The 27,217-nt window shown below is 48.8% G+C and overlaps 1 protein-coding gene across 3 annotated transcripts in view; it reads right to left on the bottom strand.

Moving 5' to 3' along the window:
• The window catches only part of LOC115310104 (bromodomain-containing protein 3), a 73,829-nt gene that overhangs the window by 20,701 nt on the left and 25,911 nt on the right, over positions 1-27,217 (bottom strand). The window contains exons 4-14 of one of the 3 annotated variants that reach the window (XM_042292335.1): positions 26,310-26,741; positions 24,441-24,579; positions 20,497-20,696; positions 17,324-17,395; positions 11,339-11,614; positions 9,176-9,238; positions 7,597-7,698; positions 6,937-7,065; positions 6,320-6,520; positions 3,252-3,792; positions 897-1,067 (exon numbers count right to left, since the gene is read on the bottom strand). In XM_042292335.1, coding sequence (XP_042148269.1) covers positions 897-1,067; positions 3,252-3,792; positions 6,320-6,520; positions 6,937-7,065; positions 7,597-7,698; positions 9,176-9,238; positions 11,339-11,614; positions 17,324-17,395; positions 20,497-20,696; positions 24,441-24,579; positions 26,310-26,741 — 2,326 coding nt within the window. The remainder of the gene's footprint in view (positions 1-896; positions 1,068-3,251; positions 3,793-6,319; positions 6,521-6,936; positions 7,066-7,596; positions 7,699-9,175; positions 9,239-11,338; positions 11,615-17,323; positions 17,396-20,496; positions 20,697-24,440; positions 24,580-26,309; positions 26,742-27,217) is intronic. The other 2 variants (XM_042292337.1, XM_042292338.1) reach the window with 2 other exon arrangements.

Below are 27,217 nucleotides of genomic sequence, written 5' to 3'. Positions count from 1 at the left end.
CAGTTCATGAGATAACCATACGCTCAATTTAGCCGTGAATCTGACCGGTGCTAATGCCAGGGCACAGTGCAATGTTTAGAGTGGAAACGGCCGATAACACGGCTGCGATTGGTGGCGATCGCCAGCGGCCACGGCACTACAAGGCGGAAAAAATTGAGCGGATACGAATGTGGCTTGTTTGGTTTAAATAGTATAACCGAAACTCATAAATTTGTGATCGTTTATTCTTTATTCTTCGGATCTTCTCATTATAGATGGAATTGCCAGAGTTCAATTGGCGTCAAAAGAAATATCCTAGAACTACTTTTGGTTGAGGAGGGCTGTTGCTGTGGCAGTAACGAGGCCCTGGTGGCCTCGACTATAAGGGGTTACCACGTGCCTTGCTCCAGCACCCTTGTTGGGTCGCGGGGGCCGCAGCCTCCACATTTCGCCAAGTTATTGTGAAACGGATTATGGTGTGGGCGTGTTGGCAAATGTTTCGAATGTTTGGTAAGAGTCATGATGTGTGCCACAAATTTGCAGTCAAAAGCTCCAGTCCGGATAATCCTAGGCGAGATGGAAATGGCAATTTTTGGGTACCACCACTAATCTCAGCAGACATTCAAATACTGTTTGCTTCATCCCATTGCTTGAAACAACAGCTAACAACTGACAACTCCCACCTAAAGTTGGTGAGAACACCTCCATTGCATCTCAAATTTTAGTTTAAAACACATATGAGGGCCAATTTTCACCAGCTACCCCGAAAGCAAAAATTTTCCAGGGTTCCCTTCAAAAGACTCTTGTCCAGGCCGTACCTGACAACAAAGTGCTGGTTCTTTCTCGCCTCTCGAGAACGACCCCCGCAACGAGAAAAAACGAAGACCAGTTGGCACGTCAAGCAAGAGAACACTCACAGTAAGGCTTGCGGGGCTTCTTGCGCAGACACGAGGCCACGTACGACTCGAGCTCCCGCAGAGTCGACGGCTTCAGGGTCTCAAAGTCTATCTCAATCTCATCCGGGTTCGAGTCCCGCAGAGAGGGTTCCCTGGACTGGATGATGTGCACCACCCGGCCGAGCTTGTCGCCTGCAGCAGTGCACAAGAGAATGAAGGTCAGGGGCAACCGCCGGCAAACGCAAGCGCCAAAGACTGACTCGCTGCTACAAGTGTAATGATTCCTTTTCTCACAAAGATGATATAAAAGGAGCCTTTTGTTCACAAAAGTGGCATGCACCATATCAATAACAAGACACTAAAACTAAACATCTTCATGCTTACAAAGATGTTCTTTTGACCCGGACACATTTCCAGAACCTCAACTTCCACGGAATAGTAATTATCGGTCGAGTACCGAAGCCTCTCCTACACTCTAATGCGCTTGCTTGCTACGCATTCAAAATTGATCAGTTGATCAATTTGATCAAATGAAAATTGATTAGGGGAACACTGATCAATTTCAGAGATCAGTGTTCCCCTTTTTCTTCTTAACTGAACCATATTGTATCCCAAGTTGCAATGCACAATTCCAATGCTCAATGGACTCAAATAACCGATGTATGCTGCTACATTGATTACAAATTTGTAAACGCTGTTATTGGCACGCTGCTGCGACCTTGGGCCCTTACCAGAAAAGAGCCACAAAAGATGAAGACAATTCTGAACAGTCCTTACATCTCACATATCCCTAATCACAGTATTTATCTGTAAAAAAACAAAACAAAACACTGGAGTACAAGAAGCTGGTAGGGCGAACTTGACTGCCGTGGAACGGCAGTCATAAATTAACAACTTCTGCGTGCACTAAACTATAGCCGTTCACACCAACTTCCCACCGCAGTGCCCTTTAAAGTATCCAACCCAACAAACTGACCCATCCCTGGACTTCTCGACTTGCCACAAAGCTCAGAAAAAAGCTAGCATCCAGCGCCACCGAACCAAAATCCTGTGCTCCCCGTGCCCCCGAAGACCGGAGACACGATTCGCAACAGGCCAGGTTATGGGAGGCAATCAGATGACGCGCATGGTTTTCATCACAGCCACGGGCAAGGCATCCCCAAACAACCTGCGACAAGCACCACGCCAGGTCAAATCTTCCTTCGAATCGGCCCACCAAGAACTAAGGACATGAGAAGCACGAGTTGAAGAGGGTAAAACAACTCAACCTTCGCTAGGGCAGAAAGCTAAAACACGTTATGCAGCTATAAATTGTTAAAAAAAAAGGACATTACAAACATACACTGCACAACGCAGTTGGCGTGAATACAACGCTGGCCCTTTTCACACTGTAATCGGACAGGGTAACGATGACTGCCAAATTTCGACACATGGTTGGTGTTTTGAGTGTGCACTTTTACCCACACCAGCAGTCTTTAAAAACAAATGCAAAGGAGAAAAAAAAAATTTGTTATTAACAGTCTGGATGGGAAAAGGATAACACAAAATGAATTCACAATAAAAAAATAAAAAAATATTGTTAGAGCCATCTTTACGGCGTGAAACGAATTTGGAGGTGGCGCCCGCAAGAGCCGCCACTAGTCACATGGTAGACCTGTGAGCTGCCAACTGAAGTACCCCCGCCACCAAACGCTGAGCGTGGCTCGCCGCCGCCATACATGGTGCTTTCACACTTTCAGGAGCTTCCTATGGGCTCTAAAGGTTAACCTTTGTTTGCTTGTTGCACTTAAAACAAAGACTAATAAGTCACTTTTAAAGCCCGTAGGAAGCTCTGGAAAGAGCGCAAGGACCAAGCGACTATAGCAGCCACTTTTTTGCAGGCTCCCACAGGTGCCAACTACAAATTCGTTTCGTGCTGTACAAACTCGGAAAATGTTTTTTTCTTTTTCGTCATAAATTGTAATTATGATATTCCTTTTCCATTTATGCCGTTTTAAAAAATTGCCCTTTTCCTTTGCATATGTCGTTTAACGGCCCTCCTACGCTCGTTTTCACTTACAGAACCGTAGTAGAAAAAGTCTGATTTCCCTCTTTATGTAGAGAATGAAGATATAGTAGGTGCATTTTAAATTAGGCATATGTTATCTTGTCAAGACGTACGCGCTTCAAACGCCAAAAGCGTATCATCTTCTTTTAACAACCAAACCTTGGAAGAACTATTTCACTTGGCGTACACGATCCATGCGCTAAACTTCCTTTTCTCTCAAGGTGAAAACAAGCGTAGTTCCGAGAGGCAGACGGGAAAAACGTGCCTCTCTCTCGCTCGCACCAGCTGTGCAGCGCCCCCGTACAAACAACCCGTCAGCACCAGCTCACCGGGCAGCTTGTTGATGTCGAGGCTGAGCTGGCGCTTCTCGTCGTACGACATGGGCTTGGCGTTGTCCTCATCCTCGCTGTCAAACGCCGGCAGGCTCTTGCTCTTCTTGGACGACTTGCTGTTGGAGCGCTGCCGCTTCTGCTGCCCGGACTTGCCGCCACCCGTGCCCGCCCCAGCCGCTCCGCCGGGCGCGGCCGCCGCGCCGCCCCCGGCTCCCGAGGCCCCCTTGGCACCCCCGGATGCGGCGCCCTTGGCACCCTTGGAAGACGACTTGGGTGCCTTCGGGGTGGCGGTGGCGGGTGCCGACGCCGCGGGCACCGCGGGTGCCGAGGCAAATGCGGCGGGCACGGCCCCCGCCAGCCCGGCCAGGTCCGGGGGGTTGGAGGCGCCCCCCGCCGAGCCCGATGGCTCCACTTCCAGCTTCACCTCTTTGGCCCCTTCTTCCTTGTCGCCCCGCTTGGCCTTCTTGTGCTTCTTCTTCTTGTCCTTCTTGCGGCTCTTGGCCGCCAGCAGGCTGATCTGCTCCGTCACCTTGCGCAGCTGTAACACACACACATGCAGGCCGCACGGGGCCTCAGGTACAGAGAACCCAATCCGTCGCAAATACTAGCCTCGAGAGCTTTCCAGTAGGGGTGTGCAAATACCGAATGATGGTTATTGAATCGAATTAAGAAAAAAAGCCGAATATTGAATTGAATATTGAATAGTGATTTTATTTGTAGGAATTTTTCAAAGTGTGCTGTGAATGAGACGACTGTATGTGCAGAGTATGCGCTTGATGCAGAATATGCATCTCGTACGGAACAAAAGCTTGAATGTATAGAACTTCTAATTAAGAAAAAAAGAAAAGAAAAGCTGCTGGTGATGGACGTTGGGCACTGAAGATCCAATTTTATAGCACAAACATAATCTATCTACCCTAAGCGTTACAAAAAACCAGGAACAGCCACGCGTGCTTTTTTTTTCTCGTTAAAAGCACGACCTAACACTGTGACATGTCCTTTTTTTTTTTTTTATAGTAATATATCTCAGAAAAGGAGCATTTTGCGATATTTGATCTCAATTTTAAGAAAGAAAAAGGGCACCCGGGATTTTAATTTATACAAATAAACAGATAGCTGTTAAATCTGAGTAAACAGGCTTAAACAATATAATCTGTAAGAAAAAAGAAAACATGTGGTTAGGTGGCGCAAGTCACCATCCAACTGGCGCTATGCATCCATTCCTCCGTTTATCTATCCTGTTTTAGAGAGCCTAGATTTAAAAGAGGGAGCAAGCGAAACTAAAATTACGGAAACGGCTCCTGCATAGATTGGTCGTAAGTGCGCATGTGTTGTGTAGTCGTATGAAAAGAAGGCGAACAAACGGAAGAGACACGACGAATGCCCGATGGGAGCTTTTGCCTTTTCGTCACCTTCTCGCAGTTCGTAATTCAAACGCAGCTATTGAACGGTTGGAAACCCTCTTAAATCTAGGCACACTATTTTTTCGTTCAGAGTCAGAATTTGAGGCTTGCGGTTCCAAAGGAAGGACGACGACAACTTGGCTAACTCGGCCAGCTTCATCGGCGTGGTTAACGTGGTTTTTGTTTTTGTGATCTTGCAGTTGCTGATTTCTGTGAGTGTGGCCAGTGTTTTACATTGGCGCTTCAATTTGAAACGAGAAGCTTTACTCGTGAAAAGAATTAGGCATGGCATGGAATTCCGGCTTCCCAACAATTCCTCCCTGGAAGCGGCGCAAACTGGATGTTTCGGTTCTGATTCAAGGTTAGATTGCAACACGATCATGAGTAAATCTGCGGGCTATAAAGTTTGTGGCGTTCGTTACTTTTCTTTTTTCTAACCTGTGCGTTTGATTTATTGTGGAATGGTAGGACCAAGAGGTGTTTCTCGCATCATCTGTCGAACATCACGGCGGTAACACCGAGAAAAAAAAAACGCTCTTGTCAGCTCCGTGCCGACCGCACGTCTTTGGTCAAATATTCGAGCGACCGAATACTAGGAATTCGATTCGCGAATCGAATTATTCGGGAACTTTCTACTCGATTCGAATTCGTATATTTGAGTATTCGCACACCCCTACTTTCCAGCGAACCTGTCTCGTTGCGCCTAATGTGAAGAGCCCGCTGCAGACTCCCAAATCTGATATCCCTTCATAACAGGCAACAGCATAATAGTTTCAGGAAGTTGGAGAAACAAACTGGCAGCTCAGAAAAGCAATCAAGCTGTGATCACGGCCGATGCCGCTCGCAAGCTGGGGCTGTCCGAAGGGATCCGAACGTTCCCGCCACCCGCGAGCCATCGGGGTCAGATGACACGCAATGCTTTTCATCATTGGCCTCTTCTTTTCTCACTGGTCTACAGCCCACTTTCCTCATTACTACAGCTAGTCAATTGCATGCCTCCCTTTTCTTACCCAGCAAAGCAGTAATGCAAGGTGTTACTGCTCGCAGAGTACAAAGCAAGGCCGAAATTAAACGCTATCAAATCTGCAAACAAAGAAAAGCCCAGTTGCGAGACTAGGACGCCGACGATGAAGTGTTGCTAAGATTTCATGGTGTTTCAGGGTGTACACTTCTACAAAGGATTTCAATCAGCTTGAAAATTTCAACAGTTGTTGCCTCCAAGACCTAAATATGAACGTGTCATCTAGAATAAAGTTTAAAAAACCACACTTCAAACTTCAGAGATGCCTCCAAAAAACGAACCCTAAGAGTCATGAAATCAAGCTAGTAGTACAAGCTCCCAGCACGGACACGACGTCACGAAGAACCGATATCGTGACACGTCATTCACAGCCGACAGTCTGTTCGCTAGCCCACACCACCAATCCCATTAGACAAACTGCAACTAAACAAGAAGCTTTATTCAGGCACCCCGTGACCACCGCAACGGAATCGGCCACTCCAGCCAAGCTGACATCAGCATCGAGTGTCCCAAAAGGAGGCTGCCAAAGCACAAGTACGACGAGTGAGGGGCATAAAGCCTGTGCCTGGCCTGGCAAAGTAAATACTCAGACAGACAATATACAGCAACCGCTACCAAACCAAAGAAACGTGGGACCTCACCTGCTCCTGCAGTTGCTGGAGCTTCCGTTCCCGTTCCTCGTCGCTGTCCTCGGTGTCGCTGGAAGAGGAGCTACCGCTCGTCGAAGAGTTGGAGCTTGAACTGGAGTCGGAGTCTTCCGTCTTGTCGGTCTGAGAGACCGGCGCCGGGTCACTCTGGGGAGGCTCGTCGGGCATCTTCGCATACCGCATCTCAAACACATCCTGAGGACAGTGAGGGGAGACGCGCGTTAATCTCCGTTCATGTGCTCCTGCGCCGGCTCGCACATCTTACAGGGGGGGCCTGTACGAGGTCTCCCTCGACGACAATTAATTTTGAGAGCTCAGAGGAACCAAAGCATCTCGGTCTTCCCAAAACTCGTCTGCAGGCTCCTCGGCCCCCTTGAGAACCAAAGGGGGAGGAGTCGTACGGTCGAGCAAGCGGGAAGACTTCAGATGACGCGCATGGTTTTCATCATGGCCGTCGGGCTGGCTATGCAGGTTCTAGAGGAGGTAATTCACTTTGAACTATGTACAAAGGCTCCGCATGACAGGAATGCTAGGCAACTCTCGCATACATTGTTAACCTGGTAAGAAAAATTTTTATACAACTGCATGCAAAGACGACGACGCCCACGCACCTGTAGTTTGCGGGCCATGGCAACCACTTCGTGGTCGGGAGGGTTGTACTTGTAGCAGTTGGTGAATATTAACCGTACGTCCCCGGCAAACTCCTCCGGACTCTTGTATTCCCGATTGTCCATCTTTTGCTGTTGACGGAGAGGAAAATTGTGGATATCATTCCAAGCTGACTAGCTCTCAAGACGCAGGGCAGCGATTACAGTGTTCAACTGAAAGCGTAACCTACCAACGAAACATTCTAACTAAAGCCAAGCGCACGTGCGAGGCAAGAGCCTGAGAACACCGACAATCTAACAATGCTGTCATCTCATCTCACGCGCTTCATAAAGCCAACTCCAAAGCTTTTCCCTGCCGTCAGCAAATGTAAAACTGAGATGTAGCGTAACTTCAATGCGTTAGAAGTCTTTTGCAAAAACAAACTGGGTGCACAACCCACCACAAGCAGAAACAACAAGCGCATGCATTGGCAAATGTTGCAGCCCCAGCAATGACCCCATCTTCGGCCGCTATGCCGAAATAAAGTCAATTGCAAGGAGCCGGCAACGGTTTCAGACACTCCGAGGCTTCCACTTGTGGCGAGAGTCATCCTAGAGTATCCTCCGTGAGAAGTTGATCGAGAGAAAAAAAAAAAAGCGTGCGAAGCAGCTGCTTCCTCTCACCTTGACTGTGCCCAGGTCCATGGGATGTTTAATGATCTCGTGATAGTCGTGCAGCCCCAGCAGATCTGCGTCTACAGGTTTGTAGAATGGCCACGCGTAACCCTAGACAATGCAGGCAGATGGGAAAGAACAGACCAGGCCCTTCCGTTAGCCTATTCATCTCGGGCTGCCTTCTGAGTTCACAACTCAACACGGCAATTAATGTGAATAAGACAGAGAGCAAGCCTACACTATGTTTTCTGGGGTACCACCACATCACACAGATTAATTATAGCCTCGTCGAGGAACAGGCAAACGACCCATGGTTACTCGCATCCTCGAGGTTCTCAAGACAAATGTCTCTCGCAACATTTGTCCGAGCATTTTAAAAGGTCACTTCCAACCCCAAGTCTAAAAAAATTTTACGAACGCCACTCCACACAGACACTCTTGCACACAAAAGCAAACACAAAGCAATCGGTAGCGTTTCCCACTGTCCCAATTAAGAAATTTTTCGTACGCTTTCTGGGCCCCTTTCACCACCCCCGCAATGAGGCCCAAAAATCCCCGCAGAGATTAAATTTTGACGGCCAGCGCAAGTCACCGCAGCCCGGTTCAAAAATGCAGAAACAACACACAATGCCACATGCGGCAACACTTAGCCCCCAAAACATGCTCGCAACACCTTCCACTGGCACCACCGAGTGCAGACATACCGCCCCAAACATAAGGACACCAGGTGTCACTGGTGGATACACCCTCTCCCCCATCTCTTTCTCCTTTCCCCTATTGGCAGGCTCGCTGCTTCTAGTCCTCCATTCACACCGCCCACTTAAAACATGCCACAGGCCCTGTTACTAGCATGCCCCCGCCCCCTCTTTTCGTGGCTGTCTGGCGCGTCGACCCAAAGGGTGTCGGCCAGCAGGCAGCAACACCTCCGCATCGCTCACTCAGCTGCCTCAACTAAAGACACCAGCTAATCAAAACAACTTCGTGCACAAAAAAAAAAAAAAAATTAAATTTAAAACGGAGAAAGCTCAGACTCCCTCACAGCCATGGACAACCTTGGCTCACACAAGAAGCACTTCCTCCTCAAGTTCTTGAAAGTTTGAGCGCGAGATCAGGGCAAGCGGGCAGTGCAAGCGACCTGAACTGCCAAACGGAGCACGAGGCGAACTGGGCACGTCGCAGTCAAGGAAGGGATTAAAAGTGAGGCCACGTTCCACCCGAGTCCAGAGAGAGAGGCTCCGACCAGCCCTTTGGGCTGTGCCGCTCGCCCAGAGGCGCCGGGAGTTTGAGGCTTATGCCGACAACAGACAGCCAGGAAGGAGAGGGAGCGAGAGGATCCTCCCCTGAAAACTTCCCGCCAGCGAGGTTAGCTGCCCGCTCGCTCCGCCCACCACTCTACAAACCACGCCTGAGGTCTGCACGGGCCAGGGTCGGGTTGGCTCCCGTTCCCACCCCCAACCACACCCCGTTCACCCCCCTTCCAACCCCAAAGAGAAGCCCCCCACCAGGTTGGTTATTAGCCCCGCTCCAGAGGAGGACAAATCAACCAAACTCCCCCCTCTCGTAAAGATGGCAATCGAAAGCAACTCACAAGCCTGGGCCGTGCCCGCCGGGGGCTGAGACGTCTGGCATTGGAGCTGGGCCCGGGCGGGGCCTTCAATTGAACACCGGCCCGTGCAGACCTCCGTTAGTACACGGCAGACCACAACACAACTGCTGACTGCACCACCACCCGTAAACCACCCCGCACCCGTCGGCAAAACAAACCGCCTGCTCGTCCCGTTACCGAGCTTCTTGTGGGGGGGGGGGGGGGGGGGAAACAGCTCGGGAGTGTGGGGGTCACCCTTCGTGCCCCCGTTCCGTCCTAGACACCCCAGATGCTGTCTGTAGCTGCATCCCGTCGTGCCGGGGCAAAGCGCAAAAACTGTTAATGTAATTTTCTCGGCCGGCGACGGGCCAAGCTCCCAATTCGAGTTATGACGACAAGAGGCAACGCGAGAGACGGGACGCCAATCGCGAATAGCCGAGAACACGAAAACTGGAGGTCCCGCCGGCGGAGAGTCTGCCCGGGCCTGCGCACTGAAGGCCGCCGATGACGCACCACGATGTGCCCCTGCATGTGCCCAAAATCTGCGGGGCACTCTTGGACATAGCTCGCTTTGTAAACACTTCACAAAAAGTCAGTTTGAGCAAAAGCACTTGAGGAGCCGGCGCTGCTCCAAAAGTAGCTTCCAATGGGCCTCCAATGCCGAAGCCTACGCAAGCATCTCTGCCATTTAGTCCCTGATCCCCCTTGCTTCACAGAAATGACGCGACCCCAAATTACAACATGACGCACAACAAAGTCCCGCAAACACAGAAACGCCAAAAAATATACAAATGCACTCGGAGGTTTAGAAACATGATTCAAGATCCACAAAATGCACCTTCCACCCAGGGAATATACGGGGTGTTTCACGAGAAGTGGACAAATTCAATATAGCGAAAACTACTCATCGCAACAAAAAAAGGCTTGTGTCGTTTTCGCCCTTGGCCAGGGCCTATTTAGGAACATTGTTAAAGTCCAGCACAATTAGACTGTCAATTATTTTTGCATAATTAACTTTTTTAATATTGTGTTTGAGGACATGGTTTCAATTAGAAAATTGCTCAGCATCATCGAAAAAACACTAAATCAACAAATTGTAGAACGATAAAAGGCACACTAGGATTTTACGGCTTTCTGAAAAACCGCACAAATTCCACGGGTTTTTAAGGTTCGGTTCGCAATCGGAGCGCTTCTCGGCCCCGACAGCACCGCGCCCCGTGGAGAAATAGTGCAAACAACCTCTGCTGCACTGTCCTCAGCAGAGGCTGGTTACGCTACTTCTCCACGGGGCGCGTTGCCGTCGGGGCCTGAGATGCGCTCTGGATGCAAACCGGAACTTGAAAAGCAGTTGAATTTGTGAGGTTTTTCAAAAAGCCGTAAAATGCTTCACGTGCCTTCTATCGTTCTGGGATTTGCTGATTTAGTGTTTTTCGATGATACTAAGCAATTTTCTAACTGAAATCATGCTGTTAAGCACATTAAAAAAGGTAATTACGCAAAAATTAAGAATCTAATTATCCCAGACTTTAATAATTTTCCAAAATAGGCCCTTGGCCCAGAACCAAAACGACACAAGCATTTTTTTTTTGCGACACATAGTTTTCACAATATCAAATTGGTCCACATCTCGTGAAACACCCTGCATATGGGAGGAATGAGAGGGAGGGACAGCACAGTGCTAGCTAAGCGGGACACTTGACAGAAGAGGAACATAACCAGTGCCCAAAAAATCGGACAGAGCAGGCAAGGCCCTCAAGTCTGCAAATGCTTTCCTGCTTCGTTTGCAGCCACCGGCAATGCCCCCAAACCCTGCTATACCCGAAACGAATCCCTCCAGAAATTGCGACTGTCACGAAAGTGCACCATGAACCGGGCAGGGATGGAAGCAAAACAGGAGGCCAGCACTCCACGAGCCCACAGCCAGATACACAGACCCAAAGCAGCCGCCGCACTACGCCTCTGCGATCTCTCGCAACCGAACAACCAAAACCCCAGAAACGTAGACTTATCCCAATAGCTATACCCTCCTCGGAGCTGGCAAAACCCACCCCAAGCAGGCAACCCACACAGCAGACGAGCAGGACGGAGAAAAGCGCGGTGCAGCAAGACAACGGCAGCTGGAAGGCCCGCAGAGAGAGAAAAAGAGAGCATAAGAGAGAGACTCACGGCATGCTTCTTGGCAAAGAGCTCCTTGAGGATAGAGTTGCAGTACTTCATCTGCTCGGTCAGCTTGCCCTTCTTTGGCTTGGAGCTGTGCTGCTGGGTGTCGGGCAGGTCCTTGGAGGGCTTCTTGATGGGGCGACCGCTCTCCCGCCGCGTCGAGATCTTAGAGCTCTTGGCCTCGGGCAGGTTGCACAGGGGAGGGTAGCCGCTGCCGGCCTCCAGAGGCGCGTTACCCAGGGGCGTTGTTGTGTCCGCTTTTCTCTTCACCCCCTTCTTTACCTAGTGAGGGGGAGGAGACGCTGCGCTCACTTGCCGAACCCACGTCGCCGGGCGGCACTGCCCGTCTGTCCCCTGCCGCCACCATGAGGCGCCAAATTCGCAGGAGAGACGGAGCAAACGTAGAAATGGCCAAACGACATTCTTTGAGCCCCATGTGATGTAGCTAGAGTCATTAAATGTTTCGAGAGTTCCAAGAGTAGCACATTACAGTGCTGCAATTGCTGACTTCAAATTAATCAAATTAGGAAGGGCAAGCCTGAAAGAGCTTGCGCAGACAAAAATGTGGCAAACTAGGTTACGAGCTACTCGATGTACGAAGTTCCAGCAAGAGCCAACACGCCCATCGCCTTTTACCTGGCTGCGATTCACCAGCCATTCGTAGCTCCCGAGCAAATGTCCTACGTGTATTTTTGCCTCTTGGCAGGACGCTTTGGAATGCAGTACTCTGGGAACATTCAGTGGCTATAGTAGAGACTCGAAACTACATCATAAAGAGAGAGTAGTGTCAGCAGAATCCTCGCTTAAGCATAATTCGAACGGAGGCGGCAGTTTAAGTGAAGCGTGACCGCACCAAACATGTAACACAAGGGTAGTGACGACACAAAATAACTCGAAGAACACCCAGCCAATAGCTTGGTCAGTGGCCAATGACCACATACAGTATCATGCTTCTAGAAACGGGTTGTTATGAAGACAAAGCTTAAATTGTTAAAGGATCACTAAGTGGATTCGGAGATTGTCTATTTATGGTTACACTTATGGGTGCTCGATTTTTCTATTAAAAGTTTATCAAAGACTGTGACATCATTCTTTCTGTGCCTTGGAGCAAACACCAGAGGGCGCCGTCAGACGACGTTTTTAAACAATAATTGTTGCATTACGTCTTCTATACACAAAGGTGCAACGTTTCCGCCAAAATATAATGCACAACGTGCCTAAAAAGAGCAATATTAGTAACATTCGAAATGTCCACATAACTGACTAGTTTTGTTGCTCAAATTTTATGTAGGTAGTGGGAACCCAAATTTGGCCCCTCACAAGAAAAAAAAGGCTTGTGTATTTCTATTGCTGAGAGTTTACTGGACGTCTTGCCATCTAGAACTGGTCATTTTTATTGACTAACGCCCAACAAACACCATGGCCATCAAAAACAAGCTTCTACAAAAAGCACTTGAGTGCCCCCTTTTAGCATGCAAACTGAGCGCAACATCATTAAACTCAAAAATCAAATACCCTAGCAGGTAGAGTCAGTAACAGATTAAGAATGTAACGGTAAGTAGGGATTAGCATCAGTCTGCCAGCCAATGGCTTATTTCTTTGACGTACGCCAAGGCTTTACAAACACTTTTTTTCAACATGGCAGCGCGTGCTGTTGGCAATGCCAATAAACTTGGGCATCTCGTAGCAACTTTTCTGCACTTTGCCTACCCGAACTCGTCACAAAACCATGCCGGTACCTACTCCTGTCCAATGTACATTTAGCACGATGGCATGACAATCCAATGATTGTGTCGTCGTCTGTGTTCAATAGGCCCGCTTCCTCGAGCGAAAAGGCCTAGCAATTGCGAAGACTAGGGATGCCGCGAACTTTTTTCGAATCGAAGTTTCGATGATCGAATCAAGCGTTTCGAAAGGTTCGAAAGATTTCGATTTTTCGAATTGTCTATATCGTAAAATTCGACGGAGGTCGAATTTTCGAACTTGTTAAGCTAAGAAGTTCGACGCTTTTCGAACCGTCGAACTTATTACGCTAAAAAATTCGATCTTTTTCGAACTTTCGAACTTATTGCGCTGCAAGGTTCGATGCTTGTCGAACTTTCGAACTTGACTGACCAAAAAATCGATGAATTTCGAACTTTCGAACTTATTTATCAAGAGAATTCGAAAAGTTTCGAACTTTCGGATTCTGAAAAGTCAGAAGTTCGACGAACTTCGAACTTTTAGGGTAAAAGTTCGACGTTCGTCGAACTTCGAAAGACCGGCGGACGGTTTCATATGATTTCAAGTAGTGGGGTACATTCGTAATTTTTTTTTCTCGAACTTTTACACGCGGTGCTGCGTTCCTTACGAAAGACAATGTCGTTTATTTCAATGTTCTGGCATGCTTAGGTTTAAAGAAATAAATCCCCGAAGGGGCGAGGAAGGACGACGGGTTTTTGACGATTATCGTTTGTGCCAGATTTGAAGCACGCTGCAGCCGGAGCTATTTATGGTAGATATGTTATACTTTTTTTAAGAATGATCTATGTATAGCCTAGGTAAGTGCCGTCTTAAGATGTGATTATTGTTATTCAACGTGAGTTTCGAAGAAATGTCCAAACATGTATCTGCATGCAATTATAACCTAAACATGATATTTACTTTCGTCTAAGTTGTTTGAGGTATCGCATTTAAATTAACACCACAGACAGTACAAATCATTGCCGTCTGCAGAATACGAAATAATATATTTATTGTTTTTTCACGTTAAGGAATAAATTAACTCATGGGAGAAGATTTCTAATAGTGTTCAAGTTCAGCACGTCATTAAAAGAAAACTTTTTTTTTTTCGCTTCACGTTCCTGGGACGTGTTTCTTTTAGCCTGTACACATTTTGCTAAAAGAAACTTGTTTCGAAGTTCTGAACCTCTGAATATGCAAGAATAGAACACTTCCGACGAATTCTTGATAGTTTTTTTTTTTTCTCCTGCTTTTTATTTCCGCATTTATTCTTTTTTTTTTTTTTTTTTGTTACTATCGGCACAGGTGTTTAGGTCGAAAAGACAGCTTTGAACTTCCGAACCACTAAGCATGTGACGAGCAGTGCCTTCTGACAACGAGTTTCTAACAATGACCATCTACGCAACCTTTTATGCAGGGAAGAGCGACAGTAGCTATACATATGGATAAATAATTTCAGATTAAAATAAGCTCGACCACGCCCTCATTCCCCGTGTTGTTTTCTTTAACAGTTCGAAATACCTGCAAGGGGGAGAAGGAGGCTGAAGCCCCCCCCCCCGCTACCCTCTTTCCCCCCGTTTTTCCTCTTCCGACGCCACTTGTATGGTAGAACGCTCCTCGACCTCGAGTTGTGTCGGCTTTTGTGCTTTTTGCGAGGCGATTCCTCCGTCCCAGAAAATAAACCTCCAGGACAATTGTAAACTTCACCGGATCGGATTACTACCAGCGTGCAAGGGGTGGCGAGCTAGTTTGCCAGGTCGCTTCAAGGTTTTTCTGAGCCTCAACCTCCTGCTCACCCCTGGCCGTTTCGAACTGGATGAGTCTCGTAAAACAGTGTGTTCGTGTGATCACTGCGTGATGCAGGTTAAAGACCCCCCCCCCCCCCCCCCCCCCCCCCCCCCTCCGGGGCTGGCGGTCACAATTTTGCACTGGCAAATATTCTAGCACGTCCGGGACACTCGTCGTCTCATTTAGTTGCCTGACCAACTTCGCAGAATCTATATCTCACACCCTAACTTTTCTAAACTTGATTTCGTGAAAACCAGTGAGTCGTGAAAACGTTATTTGAAACTGAAACTGTGGAAAAACTTGAAAATCGGACTTCGAACTTTGAAAACTTGGATTAGAAAGAAATTCAAAATCTTCAAAGTTTTTTTTTTTTTTTTTTTAATTTAGCGTTAAAAGAGAATCGAAACCTTCGAACTTTTCGAACTTTATGCAAAAAGAAATTCAAAATCTTCGAATTGTTCGAACTTCATGTCTATAAAAATCGAAGCGTTCGAAGTTTTCGAATTTTTTTTACAAAGAATTTCGAGATCTTCGAATTTATCGAACCTGAAGTAAAAAAATAGTCGAAATATTCGAATTCGAAATTGTGGAAACCGTGAAAGCTTCGAAATTTTCGAATTCGAAACTCCGCTGTGGTCAAAAGTTGCGAATTTTTCGAAATCGAACCTCGGTCGCTACGAAAATATCGAAATTTTTCGAAATCGAATCTCAATTCGCTTCGCAAATATCGAAACCTTTCGAAATCGAACCTAGGGTGGTTCGCGACATCCCTAGCGAAGACTAAAATCGACACTCTTTGTTAATGCCAATAGCTTCTCTTCGTTCGTTTGCTGCTTGTCCTCAACTCAAGTTATGTCACAAAATCATGTCGGTAAGAGTGTTCCTTCGCGGCAGTTTCTGTGGGGCAACATGAAAACGAAGGAAATGAAGGATGCCTAGTGAAACGAAGCCTTCAAAGCTGTATTTATTCATCCGTGAAATGTTGACAAGGGTATTCACTTTTGTCAAGTTTAATTGCAATTAGCTGCACGGTAAGTCGGGTAAGCTAAGATTGCCTTATCCCACCACCGTCGCAGACGTAGACATCGTGGGACAAGTTACCAGCCATGTCTTTCCCACACTCTTCTCTGTCACTGTGCAAAGTAATGCTCAACCTTCACCGCCTTGCAACAATGACGTCCTGCTCGATCAGCGTCCAGCTTCGCTTTTCAGCCGACGCCTGAAACCGACGTCGCCAGTCGCTGTGGCACGGAGCACATGATGCACTATCTTCTCGACAGCGGAGGGCCTTGATGCCGGCTCATTACGCTCACGATTGAGGAAATTACCGCATTCTTAACTGTTACTGACTATAAATGTTTCCAGCCTTCCTTTTTACGGTGAGGTCATTCATCCGGCACCCAATGAGTGAATCTGTAACATGCTGACAACACTCACCAAGTACTTAAATTATGGTAATACACATAGAATTTTTTTTTTAATGATGCTCGACAAATCTTGTTAATTATGTCCAATTTTGACTTTGCGTGAAGATCCGGTGCACGAGACCTCACTCTGAGCACGAAAAAGAACAGTCTGTTGTGTTCTCTTTTTTGAAAACTGAATCGCCTCTCTGGTGCCGTTTGAGTAAAATTATTCTAGTCCAGTGACACTCAAAAGATTTTGTTATAAACAGTTTTGCCCTAAGGGTAAAAATGTTTATAATAGAGCTGCCCTACAATACAAACAATGAAAAGTCAGAAAAAATAAATGCCAAGCTGAGAGCAACATGTGCAACAGCACAGCGTCATCTAGGGGAGCTCTTGAGATCAAACTGTTCATCTAATTTTAAGAACAACACGCTTCCGCACAGCTTCAAAGAGTGCCCGAGTTACGCAAATCCTCACGTGAGCTGAACACATGCCCAAGTACTTTTTACGCAAGGACCCCGGTACAGAACCCCGAAAGGGTAAAATTAAGCTTTAGATTCAGGTTCTGCCACAATCAATAGAAAGAAAACTGACCACTCTTCCAATTTACATGCTCTAAAGCCCCTCCGTACGTTAAAAGTAGTGCCGAGACCTTCGCAGAAGTGGTGCGAGCTCAGAGTCTGGCGTCTTTTTACAACAACCAACGGCAATACTTTTAAAGCAGAATGTGATATAGGGCTGGGTTTCGTGAAAAAAGCGGCAAGTTACGCTCGGCCGACATATAGTTCGAGGCGTCGAGTCATGCGAAGCAGTGACGCTTCGTTGCCTCGTGATGTGAAGCGACGTCCCGCACACTTACGTAACGAGCTGCTTCACAAAACATTCAGCGAGTCTCCAAATTTATCGGGTATAACCAAGACAATTATGCTGTACTTATGAAGGGGCTTTAATGTGTGCGCATCTGCAAGCAAGAGCGGCCCAAAGCGCACAGAAAGAAGGGGACGGCGGACTAGAGAGAGAGAGAGAGAGAGAGATAGGGGTGGTGTGCCTCCGTGGAGGGGTCGTTAGTTACCTCTCGCCTCTCGGGCCAGCGCCTCGCTCCCCGGGGGTGGAAGCTCACCTTGGAGGCGGGGGCGGGGGCCATCTGCACGGGGGGCAGGAGGGAGTTGGGCCCGGCCAGGCTCGGGGCCGGGGCCAGGTCGGGGGGCACCGGGGGCGGGCCGGGCAGGGGCGCCGCCGCCCCCACGGGGCTACCCGCCGCCGCAGCCGCCGCCGCCGCCGCCGCCACCGTGGCGCCCCCCGCCAAGAGAGGCCGCGGCCGCTGCCGCGGCAGCAGCAGACGACGCCAGGGCAGCCGCAGCCTGCGCGTTCCCCCCAGAGCTCCAGCCTCTTCCACCCACGAGCCGGCAGCGAGCACTCCCCCCACATACACACAAGCCCCGTGGCAATGACAACACTACGGCGCCCGGAGTGCGTCTCCGGCTGCAACCCTGGCGATGTTGCAGGAGCGGCGGAGCGGCACTGCAGGTAGCTCTTCGGCTCGACAAGCCACGGAAGCTTCCACAGCCAGCAGTTGGGACACCGCGGTAACAGTGACGCCCGGATTCTATCGTGCTTTTTTCCAGAACTTCTATGCCCAACCGCCAGGGTCACAACATCCCACGGCATGACACCCTCCCTTTTGCAACATCATTTCTTGCCATTTCGGGTTCGCTTTCAATGCACGACGGGAAGAGGATGCTGAGCACACCAGTCAGAGATACCTTCTAGGCACCACAACGGAACACCCCACACCGCAGAACGGATGAACCAGTGCCAAAGCGCACCGACGGGAACCAAACCCGAGGTTGCCGGTCAAACGACGTGAGCGCCTCGTCGGTTCGTTCTTTTTACGGGCCTTGACGGCCACCAACACGCTCTTCGGTTCTCCGGGGCCACCTAAGCCAGCGGTGCAGCTACCCGAGTGCCAACGGCGGCCCAATCCTTTCTATGTGGCGCATATTGTTGGCCCGGGTGCTAAGCTAATGCGAAGCCCTCAATAAACAGCGATGAGATTCTGGGTCCCCACAACCGTTAACACATTTGCAAACAGCCCCCCCCCCCCCCCCCCCCCCCCAACAGCAGCATCTACCTCAAAACTGCCGTGTTTGGAAAGAAGGGCTTGCCTCAAAAAGAGCTCTACGCCTTAAATGGGTGTTGTACTTAAGGGTGTCAGTGAAAGGCATAAGCTAAAAGACTACTTGCTTTTTAAGACTCACCACAATCATTATTTATAGTTTTTTCTCTTTTATTTTGCATGTTGTATTTTTTTTTTGTTAAATGATGAGTTGTAGTTGCACACATGCAAAAAAATACGACATGCAGAAATTTTTTTTTTAATGTGCACGCTTTTTTATTTTTGTTGCTTCTCTTTTCCTTCTCATTTCCTCGCTTCTTTTAATCTGCGACGTAATAATTATGAAATTTATAAGCTTTGTAATCGACATTTCTATAACATTTAATAACAGCTTTTGTAAAATATGTTTTTCAATGTAATTGCGAATGCACTGGCCTTCTTTTTGAAATACAGAAAATCGGAGTCCAGAGTGATGTCGCTCGGCACATGCACCGAGGATGATCAATGAATCGGGGATTCAAACAAAGTTCTCTTTTTTAGTTGCCCAACGACCTCTAGACTTCAAAAAGGAAATCGTCAAATGGTGAAAACAAGTGGGTTTCGTGTCCGTGCACCGTAGTTTCAGTTGCGACTTTGCTGGGGCAGCCTTTCACGCAGAACCGGCCCCGACGTGGCCCCTCACGTCGTTCGCAAAAGTCCACTGCACATTCTCTTCGACCTCATACAGTCTCAAAAAATTTGAGACCGCCGACTCAAAAGTGAAGCGTCGTCCGCTCACAGCGATAGGCGGGCACGCATGGAGGAGAGCGGTTGATCATGGGACGAGGGTAAACGCGACACTTCGGTCCGGAGGCGTGAGAGAAACTCGAGTCGCAGGACGGCTCAATCTTTGACGTCCCTGCACTGGCGCGGATCGCGCGGGAACTTCTAATTTGGCTGTGGGAAATTCTTTTTTTTTTTTTGCTTTACAAATACTGAGTTCTCAAGCTTTGAATTTTGAGGGTAATGTCCAGGCATCGTTTTTCGTCGTTCCGGATAATAAAGAAAAACAATACTATTTTGACCGGTCAGTGTTTTTTGAAAACTGTCAAATAGAGCTGCACTGCCGTTACTGACAACTAGGCACTACTGGAGGACAAGAGTGAGCCCATAAAAAACAAGAAAAAATGGTCTAGCTTCCAGGTGGTCAGGAACAGCCATTTGTTTTTAAGAGTAACGTGTCAACAAGAAACTGCATGCAGCTTATGAGTCCCCAGAAATGCCGACAGCTGCATGGTAAGGGTCAATCTATCAAAATTAATATATATATATATAAGAAGCAAAGCCAGTGTAGCCACACATCTACCTAAAGAAGCTAAAATCCTACGCAATCAAATGGCAATTTCAGGAAAGAAACAAATTAGGTAGCTGCGGCTAGTCTTTATTTTTGGACATTGTTCAGACATGAAACGCTCAACTGATACTGCCATTTAGAACAGGGAAAATAACTATAGAGGTACGAGCATTATTTTCGGGTCGTTTTCTTTGGTACAGCTAAGGCATACGGATCAATGTACCATTGTGTACTACAATGAATTTATTAATTTCCCCTTTTTCCTCACCTTGTATGATCTGTACATTTAAAATAGCGCCCCTACTCTCAAGGTACCTATTTTGTTAGTTTTCTGAAATTGCATGGGAATTGCTTGCTGTGAAAAGGGCCAGGACGTCCGTCAAACTGCTGCAGCAGCTTTCTGTTTTGGTCCCCCGTACGATGAAACGAAATAAAGATATATTATCCTCACATTGTTCATGCTTCAGGTACGATCAAAATTTATAAATTTCTCCAAGAACCCAACAATAGAAGATATGGGCAGCAAATACAAGCACATATAACCTAAAAAAAAAAAAAAAGTATGGGAATCAAATAAGGTCTTACAAACCATAATGAGGTTATCTGCTAACTCAGAATTCAAAACAAGCTTTCTCATCTCCCCCACCGCACCCCACGTGGCCCCTCACTGTCTTTTGTGGCGCCACGACGGCACGGCCAGCAAAAAAGCCCCGACTGTGCCAAGCTCCCAAGCTCGTCCCAGCAGCCAAGCCGAGCCAGGCAAACCGTAACAAAGCCCCAGGGCCAAGCCACGCACCTGCTGAGCGTAGGTGGCCGACCGAAGGGTGGGAGAGGTGGCGCTCAGCGCAGTGGTGGTGTTGGTGCTCCCAGGCACCGGGGGCGGCATGGCCGCAGCGGCGGCGGCCAGGGAGGGCGCCTCCCCCGGCGAGTGCGAGTTGGTCGTCGGCACCGGCACCAGGGGCGCGGGGCTCACCGCATTGCGGGCGGGGCTCGGGCCTGCACAGGGGGAGGGGACAGACGCATTCGCGGTTAGACGGAACCCATCCCTCTCGCAAATTTCCACACGTCGGTCGGAGGAATCCGCTCGGGTGCGCAACCATGGTTACCGGTGTTGTTTCAGACACTGGCCTTAGACTGGTTTTTAATTTGCACCGAACTTGAGTGCACTGAACGTAGTAACTTATTGAAACTTTTCCTTTCTCGAATTTCACTTTATTTCGAAAGTTGCAGGCAAATTAAAATTACAAAAACAAGCAAAAAATAACCTCCTTCACGACGTCCTCGGTCGCTTGAGTGGCCATGAACTAGAAAAGGGGTTGTGAGCTCAGCGAGCGCTCACGGCTGCCGCACTCAGTGTCGACGGCTCGAGAGGGCGCCACTAAAGCATGTTCTGGATAGGCTGTAGGAAGCGGGCAGCCAGGGCGGCTCGCATTGCATTTGCTGCACGACTAAACACTAATTCGGCATGACACTTCAGTGGCCACAAACTACAGCAAACACAGGGTAAAGATCAGTTTAGAACGGGAGCCACTTCGGCGCTGCCATACCACCAAACGGCCAAACTGTAGGCCAAACCTGCTCGCGGAAGGCCTTCGGAATGCTCGGAACCGGTCGGATCCTCGACCGCAGCGCCACCGCGTACATCCGGGACCTTTCTACGCTTGCTGCTCGTCCGTGCCTGATCCCACTACACCTTTCTATACTTCGTTTCAGCTTCCGTCCGAGCGCAGCCAAAGCTACGTGTGGTCGGAGCTAATCACACGCCGGCAATAAGTCACGTGATCTTGCCTGCACTTTTGTATCACTCCGCTGCGCCACTGGTCGTCCGCGCCGCCCGCGCTCTCCGAGTATTTCGTCTGCTAAGGGTGTATCAACGGTATCATCTGCTACAAGTCCAAAAAGTGCCTGTACACGTTCTGAAATTTAGTCACAGGGGATGTGAGTACGTAAGCTGGCCGCTGGTGTCTGTGTCCGAGCTTTCCACCTGTCTGGCATTCCGGCACAGTTTTGAGACGTAGGTACACAATGCAAGGTGCCCGATGACCCGGCCGTTGATGTTTCCTTGTATTGTCTGGATATACCAGGGCTCGAAGCGTAGTCCTTTCCACCAGCTTCTCGGCGTTCAATGTGATCGGCAGGTAAAGGGGTGTCCCGATTTCGCCGCGCATCAGTGAATTGTAGTGGCCCGGACGCTTTTCTTGTTTACAACGCATTCGCGGTACGACGCGGCCGGAGTCTTCTGCCGAATATGAAAGTAGACATTCATCACGACCTCTCGCGCCTGACGCCCGAGCGTGACTTTGTGAAAGGATGTTTTGAAGCGACTCGGTGAGGAAAGCAGCGAAGCACATGATTTGGCCATTACGGGAACGAAATCACACAAAAAAACCGAGCGCTGCAGCCGTGTTGCCAGCGGATGTACGTATTTTCTCCAAACCACATGCATTTACATATAATAATAAAAACATAAACTTCAGATAATTAATTATTTTAGTTGCACATCATTCTCAGCAGTACACATATGGAACATTGTGCATTGGTTACGTACCAGTTACTAAAAAGAAAAAAACTTTTGCGGACTACTTTGTGGTGCGTAGAAATGCTCTTCTCGAAGTTGCGAACCGTCCCTCAGCCTCTGGCTGCGCTCGGACGGAAGCTGAAACGAAGTATAGTATGCGCCGCCTTTTCCACCGCTTGGTGTCGGGTATGTCGACGGGTTATTTCTTGTTTCCTTACTTTATAAGCTGCATTTTTTTTCTTTTCCGATTTAAAATACTGAACAAAAACGACTTTTATAAATAATTAAAACGGTTCGTGCCACTTATATCTTGTATTTCAATTAAAAAGAAGCTTTTAGCGGCTCTGACCAGTAGTAAGCCTAGGGCCAAACACCTCACATATCAAGCGCTTTCGGCAAAGCGGGCCGCCCCCATAGGTGGAGGAGGTTTCCGCGCCGGCCGGTTAAAATATGACACACTGATATTTAGCTCCTCTCCCTGTGTCCTCTGGTTTGCCCGAACCCCCAAGAGACACTGAAACCGCAAAAAAGGTAGACGCTTAAATATGATTGAAAGACCCCTCTGAGTTTGCACTTCTTGCTTCCCAATTCCTACTTGCGCCTTCTTGTTGGCTAATGCCGTGTCTGTCTTGCCATGCCCGCCTTCCTCGAGCTGTTGCTAACTGCCAGACAGACTGCTTACTGTATCCAGGCAGAGCAAACAAACGTGCGAGAATCGCCTCGTCATTAATCGACCGCCGCAGACATTACACTAATGCTGGGGGAGGAGGTGCATGTCCTATTAAAAAAACACCACTCCAGCCACTTCTTTCATTGGAAAGGAGCCATCTAAACAGACTGTGTGCAAAGCATCTCCTAGGCATACAGATCTCTTACGAGGGACGGAGGTGACGTATCTCAACACCAGCTGCCAATCGCAAACTTTGTTACTGATTACAACGGTTAAACCAGCTGAACTACGAAAATAGGAAGAAAGGAGTAAAGACAAGCGATCGCTGGGCTTTACTCCTTTCTCCCTATTTTCGTAGTTCAGCTGGTTTAACCTTTGTAATATGTACCACTAACTAGCTCAGCTTCTACCCCGTTTGTTACTGAACTCGGAATCCGGTGACCTTTGTTTTAAGCCATTTCCGAGGGTAAGCACTTGTCTTTGGCCCCATCCGATGAATCCCGAACACAAAGAGCCACTTGTAAACGACCAAATACAGCCAGAAAATGCAACATTAATATGCTTAAAATTTTTTTAAAGCACACAATTGTAATTTGTTGCAACTCAAGAACGTAGGGCGAGGGTAAGATAGGCCAAGGGGAGGAAGCAGACGGAACGCTGGAGAAGAAAGGGGGAAACCTCCTCTCTTTAGCGTTTTGTCTGCTTCCTCCTTCCCGTCCCATCTTACCCTCACCCTACCTTCTTGAGTTGCAATGAACTATAGTTGATTTTAGAGCGCAGCTCTTAGGGGCTCGTTTCCGGCTTGAGCGGCGTCGGCGTAACCGCGAGGTCACATGACCCCGCGTGGTCACATGACCCCCCGAGGTCACGTGACCCCCTGAGGTATGCGACCCCCTCTCCCCCTCCTCTGAGGTCACGTGATCCCCTGAAGTCATGTGACCCCCATCAGGTCACGTCGCCCCCTGAGGTCACGTGACCCCCCTCCCTCAACATCACGTGACCCCCCTTGAGGTCACGTGACCTCAAGGAGTCACCTATTCCTCAGTACGCTTCCATCCTCCCCCTCAAGAGCTGCGCTCTAACCGGCGTTACAGGGAATTGTAAACGGCTTTCATTTTTTTACACAAGTCCATTCAAACACCAGTTAATTAACAGCATGCTCGCTTAAACGTGACGGCAATTTTGTCACCAGCCACGTTGAACTTAGCTTCGACCTCAGGCAGACTAGGAGTGTGTGCGCACACTTGCCACCACTTTCAACCAGACCGATTTGTCATACGAAAGGGTGATAAGGAAAGTCTCGGCAGCGGTCGATGTGGCACCTCAGCCTACCCAACAGCCCAGAGGATCGGATCAGTTGGGAAATTAGAAGTGCATAAAACAGTGCAGGCACCAATAACAAATTGAATCAAATAGCACCTCCACAAAGTTCACCAGTCTAAAACCAGAATATAAGTGGAAGCTGCGAGCCCTGGATGGCACGGAGTTTGTGTGTCATGCAACCGTCCCGCCTTTAAAAAAAAGAGCGCGTGCGTTTGCACGGGACACTCACCCTTGCCCCTGGCACCCACGGCGGAGCCAGGGCCGGTTGCCACCCCAGTGGTGGCAGCCACGCCTCCAATGGTCTTGCCCTTGCCCTTCTTGCCCTTGGCCCCTCCGGCTTTCGGGGGAGGCAGCGGAAGGTCCACCTCCTGCGGCGAGCAGTCATGCCGGGTTACAAATGTGCCGCCACTGTGTGCAACCTCTCGGCACCAGAGCCAGTTTCATAGATAGAAAACGTCCACTGCACCGATACGTCTCTCGGATCGGTACCTACTCGCCGTAGCCAAGTCGCCTCCACCATGTGCCAAAAGCTATGCCCGTACACGAGACTCGAGCACCGAGCAACAACTTTCTTTAATAGTTACCGGCTAGGTGAGAACGGTAAGGGGTGTTTTTTGAACGTCCGGCCTCCAGCACGCCCTCCCTGCCTTCCGCCGTGTGCTTCGGCCGCACGTGCACGCTCAAAGCACACGAGACGGTGAAGTGTCATAGAAAGTAGTAAACTCGCATGGAAGAGGGGCATCTTGTCCCGTCAGCGACTATTTTCGAATGACTCGACAATGTCCGCACTTTCACGAGTGGGAACTGCCAAGCAGGCCCGTTGCTTATATAGCGTGTGTCTCCGCCATGAATCTGTTGCCGGGGCAGTAGGCCGACACAGGGATTAAACAGAGAGCTTTTTTGTAGCCTCCCAAGATTTGACAGCGCAGGTAACGTTTAACCCTGCGTGTCATGCCCAGTATGGAGAGGCAAACGTGTAGTCGAGCGATAGACGTGAAAACGTGGAGGAAGCACACTTCCCAGCGAGCTAGAGAGGGTCTTTTCAAATAGACGTCATACCACTAGACTGCATAAGCCAGCTGAAATTCACCACAAAGACATTATTAACTAGGTTGTGGACATGTGCTTCCAATATCTCTGCTGGTATGTCGTCCCGAGCGACATCGTCGGGTCGCAAAAGAAATGTTGTTTTGATTCCAAAACTTTTGGGTGGGTGTGGCAACATGCTTTGAGAATGTCACCAACATTCTCAGAGTTAGTTTTCTAGGCTTATTTGCCAAAAGTGGAAAGACTCAGTTGTAAGCAGTCACTGACCACCCCCTTAAGGGCATCGTAGGCCAGAATAACCACTTCATTACCATCAATACCCTGCAAACTTGCTTCTCAACGGTGCGGATGAACTGAAAAATATTTCGCAAAAGCAAATGATCTAATCTCATCTTCCACTTGCACATACTACATTCCCCTCCCGCAACGAAGCAACCCCATTAAATGGTCAGCAATGCGTGCCTCTCAAAAGTGTTATACTTTGTTCTAACATAATTTGGCAAACGACGGAAGCTGATATTCCTTGGAGTGAGCTTCTGTGGGGCACTGTTGCAAGCCCGATTCTAAAGCTTTTTTCACGTCACTGGGGCTGCAGTTTCGTCACTTGCCGAGTAACTTACACTGAAACAAAGCATAGCAATATCACGTGCCTGTTTTCATCCAGAAAGAGCAACGCACCTCACATTTAATCGTGCGAAGCAATCGGTCTCATTCTAGTAACCAACGGCAACTTCTACGCTGGGATACTGAACATGCTCGAAATCCTAACACTGATTATCATCTGCGGTTCAGACACAATATAATTCTTGTCAATCGTAGTTTCCCTTCCATAAACGGAGCCGACCAAGTCTCGGGACACAGGCTCAGGGAACTTGCAAGCACCAACAGACAGACACGAAAAAGGGGACGCAGACAAGCGCTTGTTCGTGCCCGTTTCTGCTCGTGCTTAATAGCTTCCTGAGCATTGTGCTTCAGCTAGGCCGACAAAAAACCCTGCTACACCCTGGACAGACGCTGGGAAAGCAGACGTGCAGGTTTCCGCTCAACCCACCTCCTTGGGCATCTCGTTGATCTTGGTGAGAAAGAGCTTCTCGAGGGCCTGCGCCATGAGCACCACGTCCTCCCCGGGCTTGTTGTACACGTAGCAGTTGGTGAACATGGTGTTGAAGTCCTGGATGCACTCGCTCGCCGAGGCATAGTAGTAGTTCTCCAGCCGCTTCTTGATGGTGCCCAGGTCCATTGGGTGGTCGATGATGCGGTGGTAGTCCGGCAGGTTGAGCCGCACCGTGTCCACGGGCTGCTGGAAGGGCCAGGCAAACTGGTGCTTCCAGATGGCCTTCATCACCACCCGCAGCAGGTACTGCAGCTGGTTTGTGTTGCGGTGCTTCTTGCTCGCCGGGGGCACGAAGGGGGGCTGCACGATGCCGTTCACCGGCTCCAGCGTCGGCTCCTCCTCCCGGATCGACGTCGTGTCGTTGGCGCTCTGCCCGTCGGAGAGGGGCACCCCCTTTACAACACCGCCCCAATGTCCCCGTGATGCTCCCAACATAACAGTTAACGTAATAATAATCTAGAGCAGTGGTGCTCAAATGGGAGTCCGCAATGGCATCCTAGGGGTCCGCAAAACCCTCTGTCATTAGTCAAGCCCGATAATATAACTTGTCTTTTTTCACATTGAGAAGAAACATTCCAATTTTCGAGTGAGTGATCTCGTGTGTATGTCAACGAGATAAGTCTACTTCATACAAGCGATAAGTTGTATTCATTTCTTAAATCATTAACATGATTACCCTATACCTTTCTATCCCCTCACCCCGAACAGTGTCCTCCATCATCTACGCCTACCTACAAGGCACCCGCGAAACAGCAATGGTTGAGAACCCCGCCGATCTAGAGGAAAAGGTCCCGTTCTATCTGGCCACTTTGGAATGGCGGGCACAGATGCGAACATCGGCGGTC

Source organism: Ixodes scapularis, unplaced genomic scaffold (genome assembly GCF_016920785.2).
Source record: "Ixodes scapularis isolate PalLabHiFi unplaced genomic scaffold, ASM1692078v2 PGA_scaffold3__209_contigs__length_174095766, whole genome shotgun sequence".
NCBI classification, from domain to species: domain Eukaryota; kingdom Metazoa; phylum Arthropoda; class Arachnida; order Ixodida; family Ixodidae; genus Ixodes; species Ixodes scapularis.
Note: the sequence above shows the minus strand (reverse complement) of the source record. Positions and strands in the feature narration are given on the sequence as shown.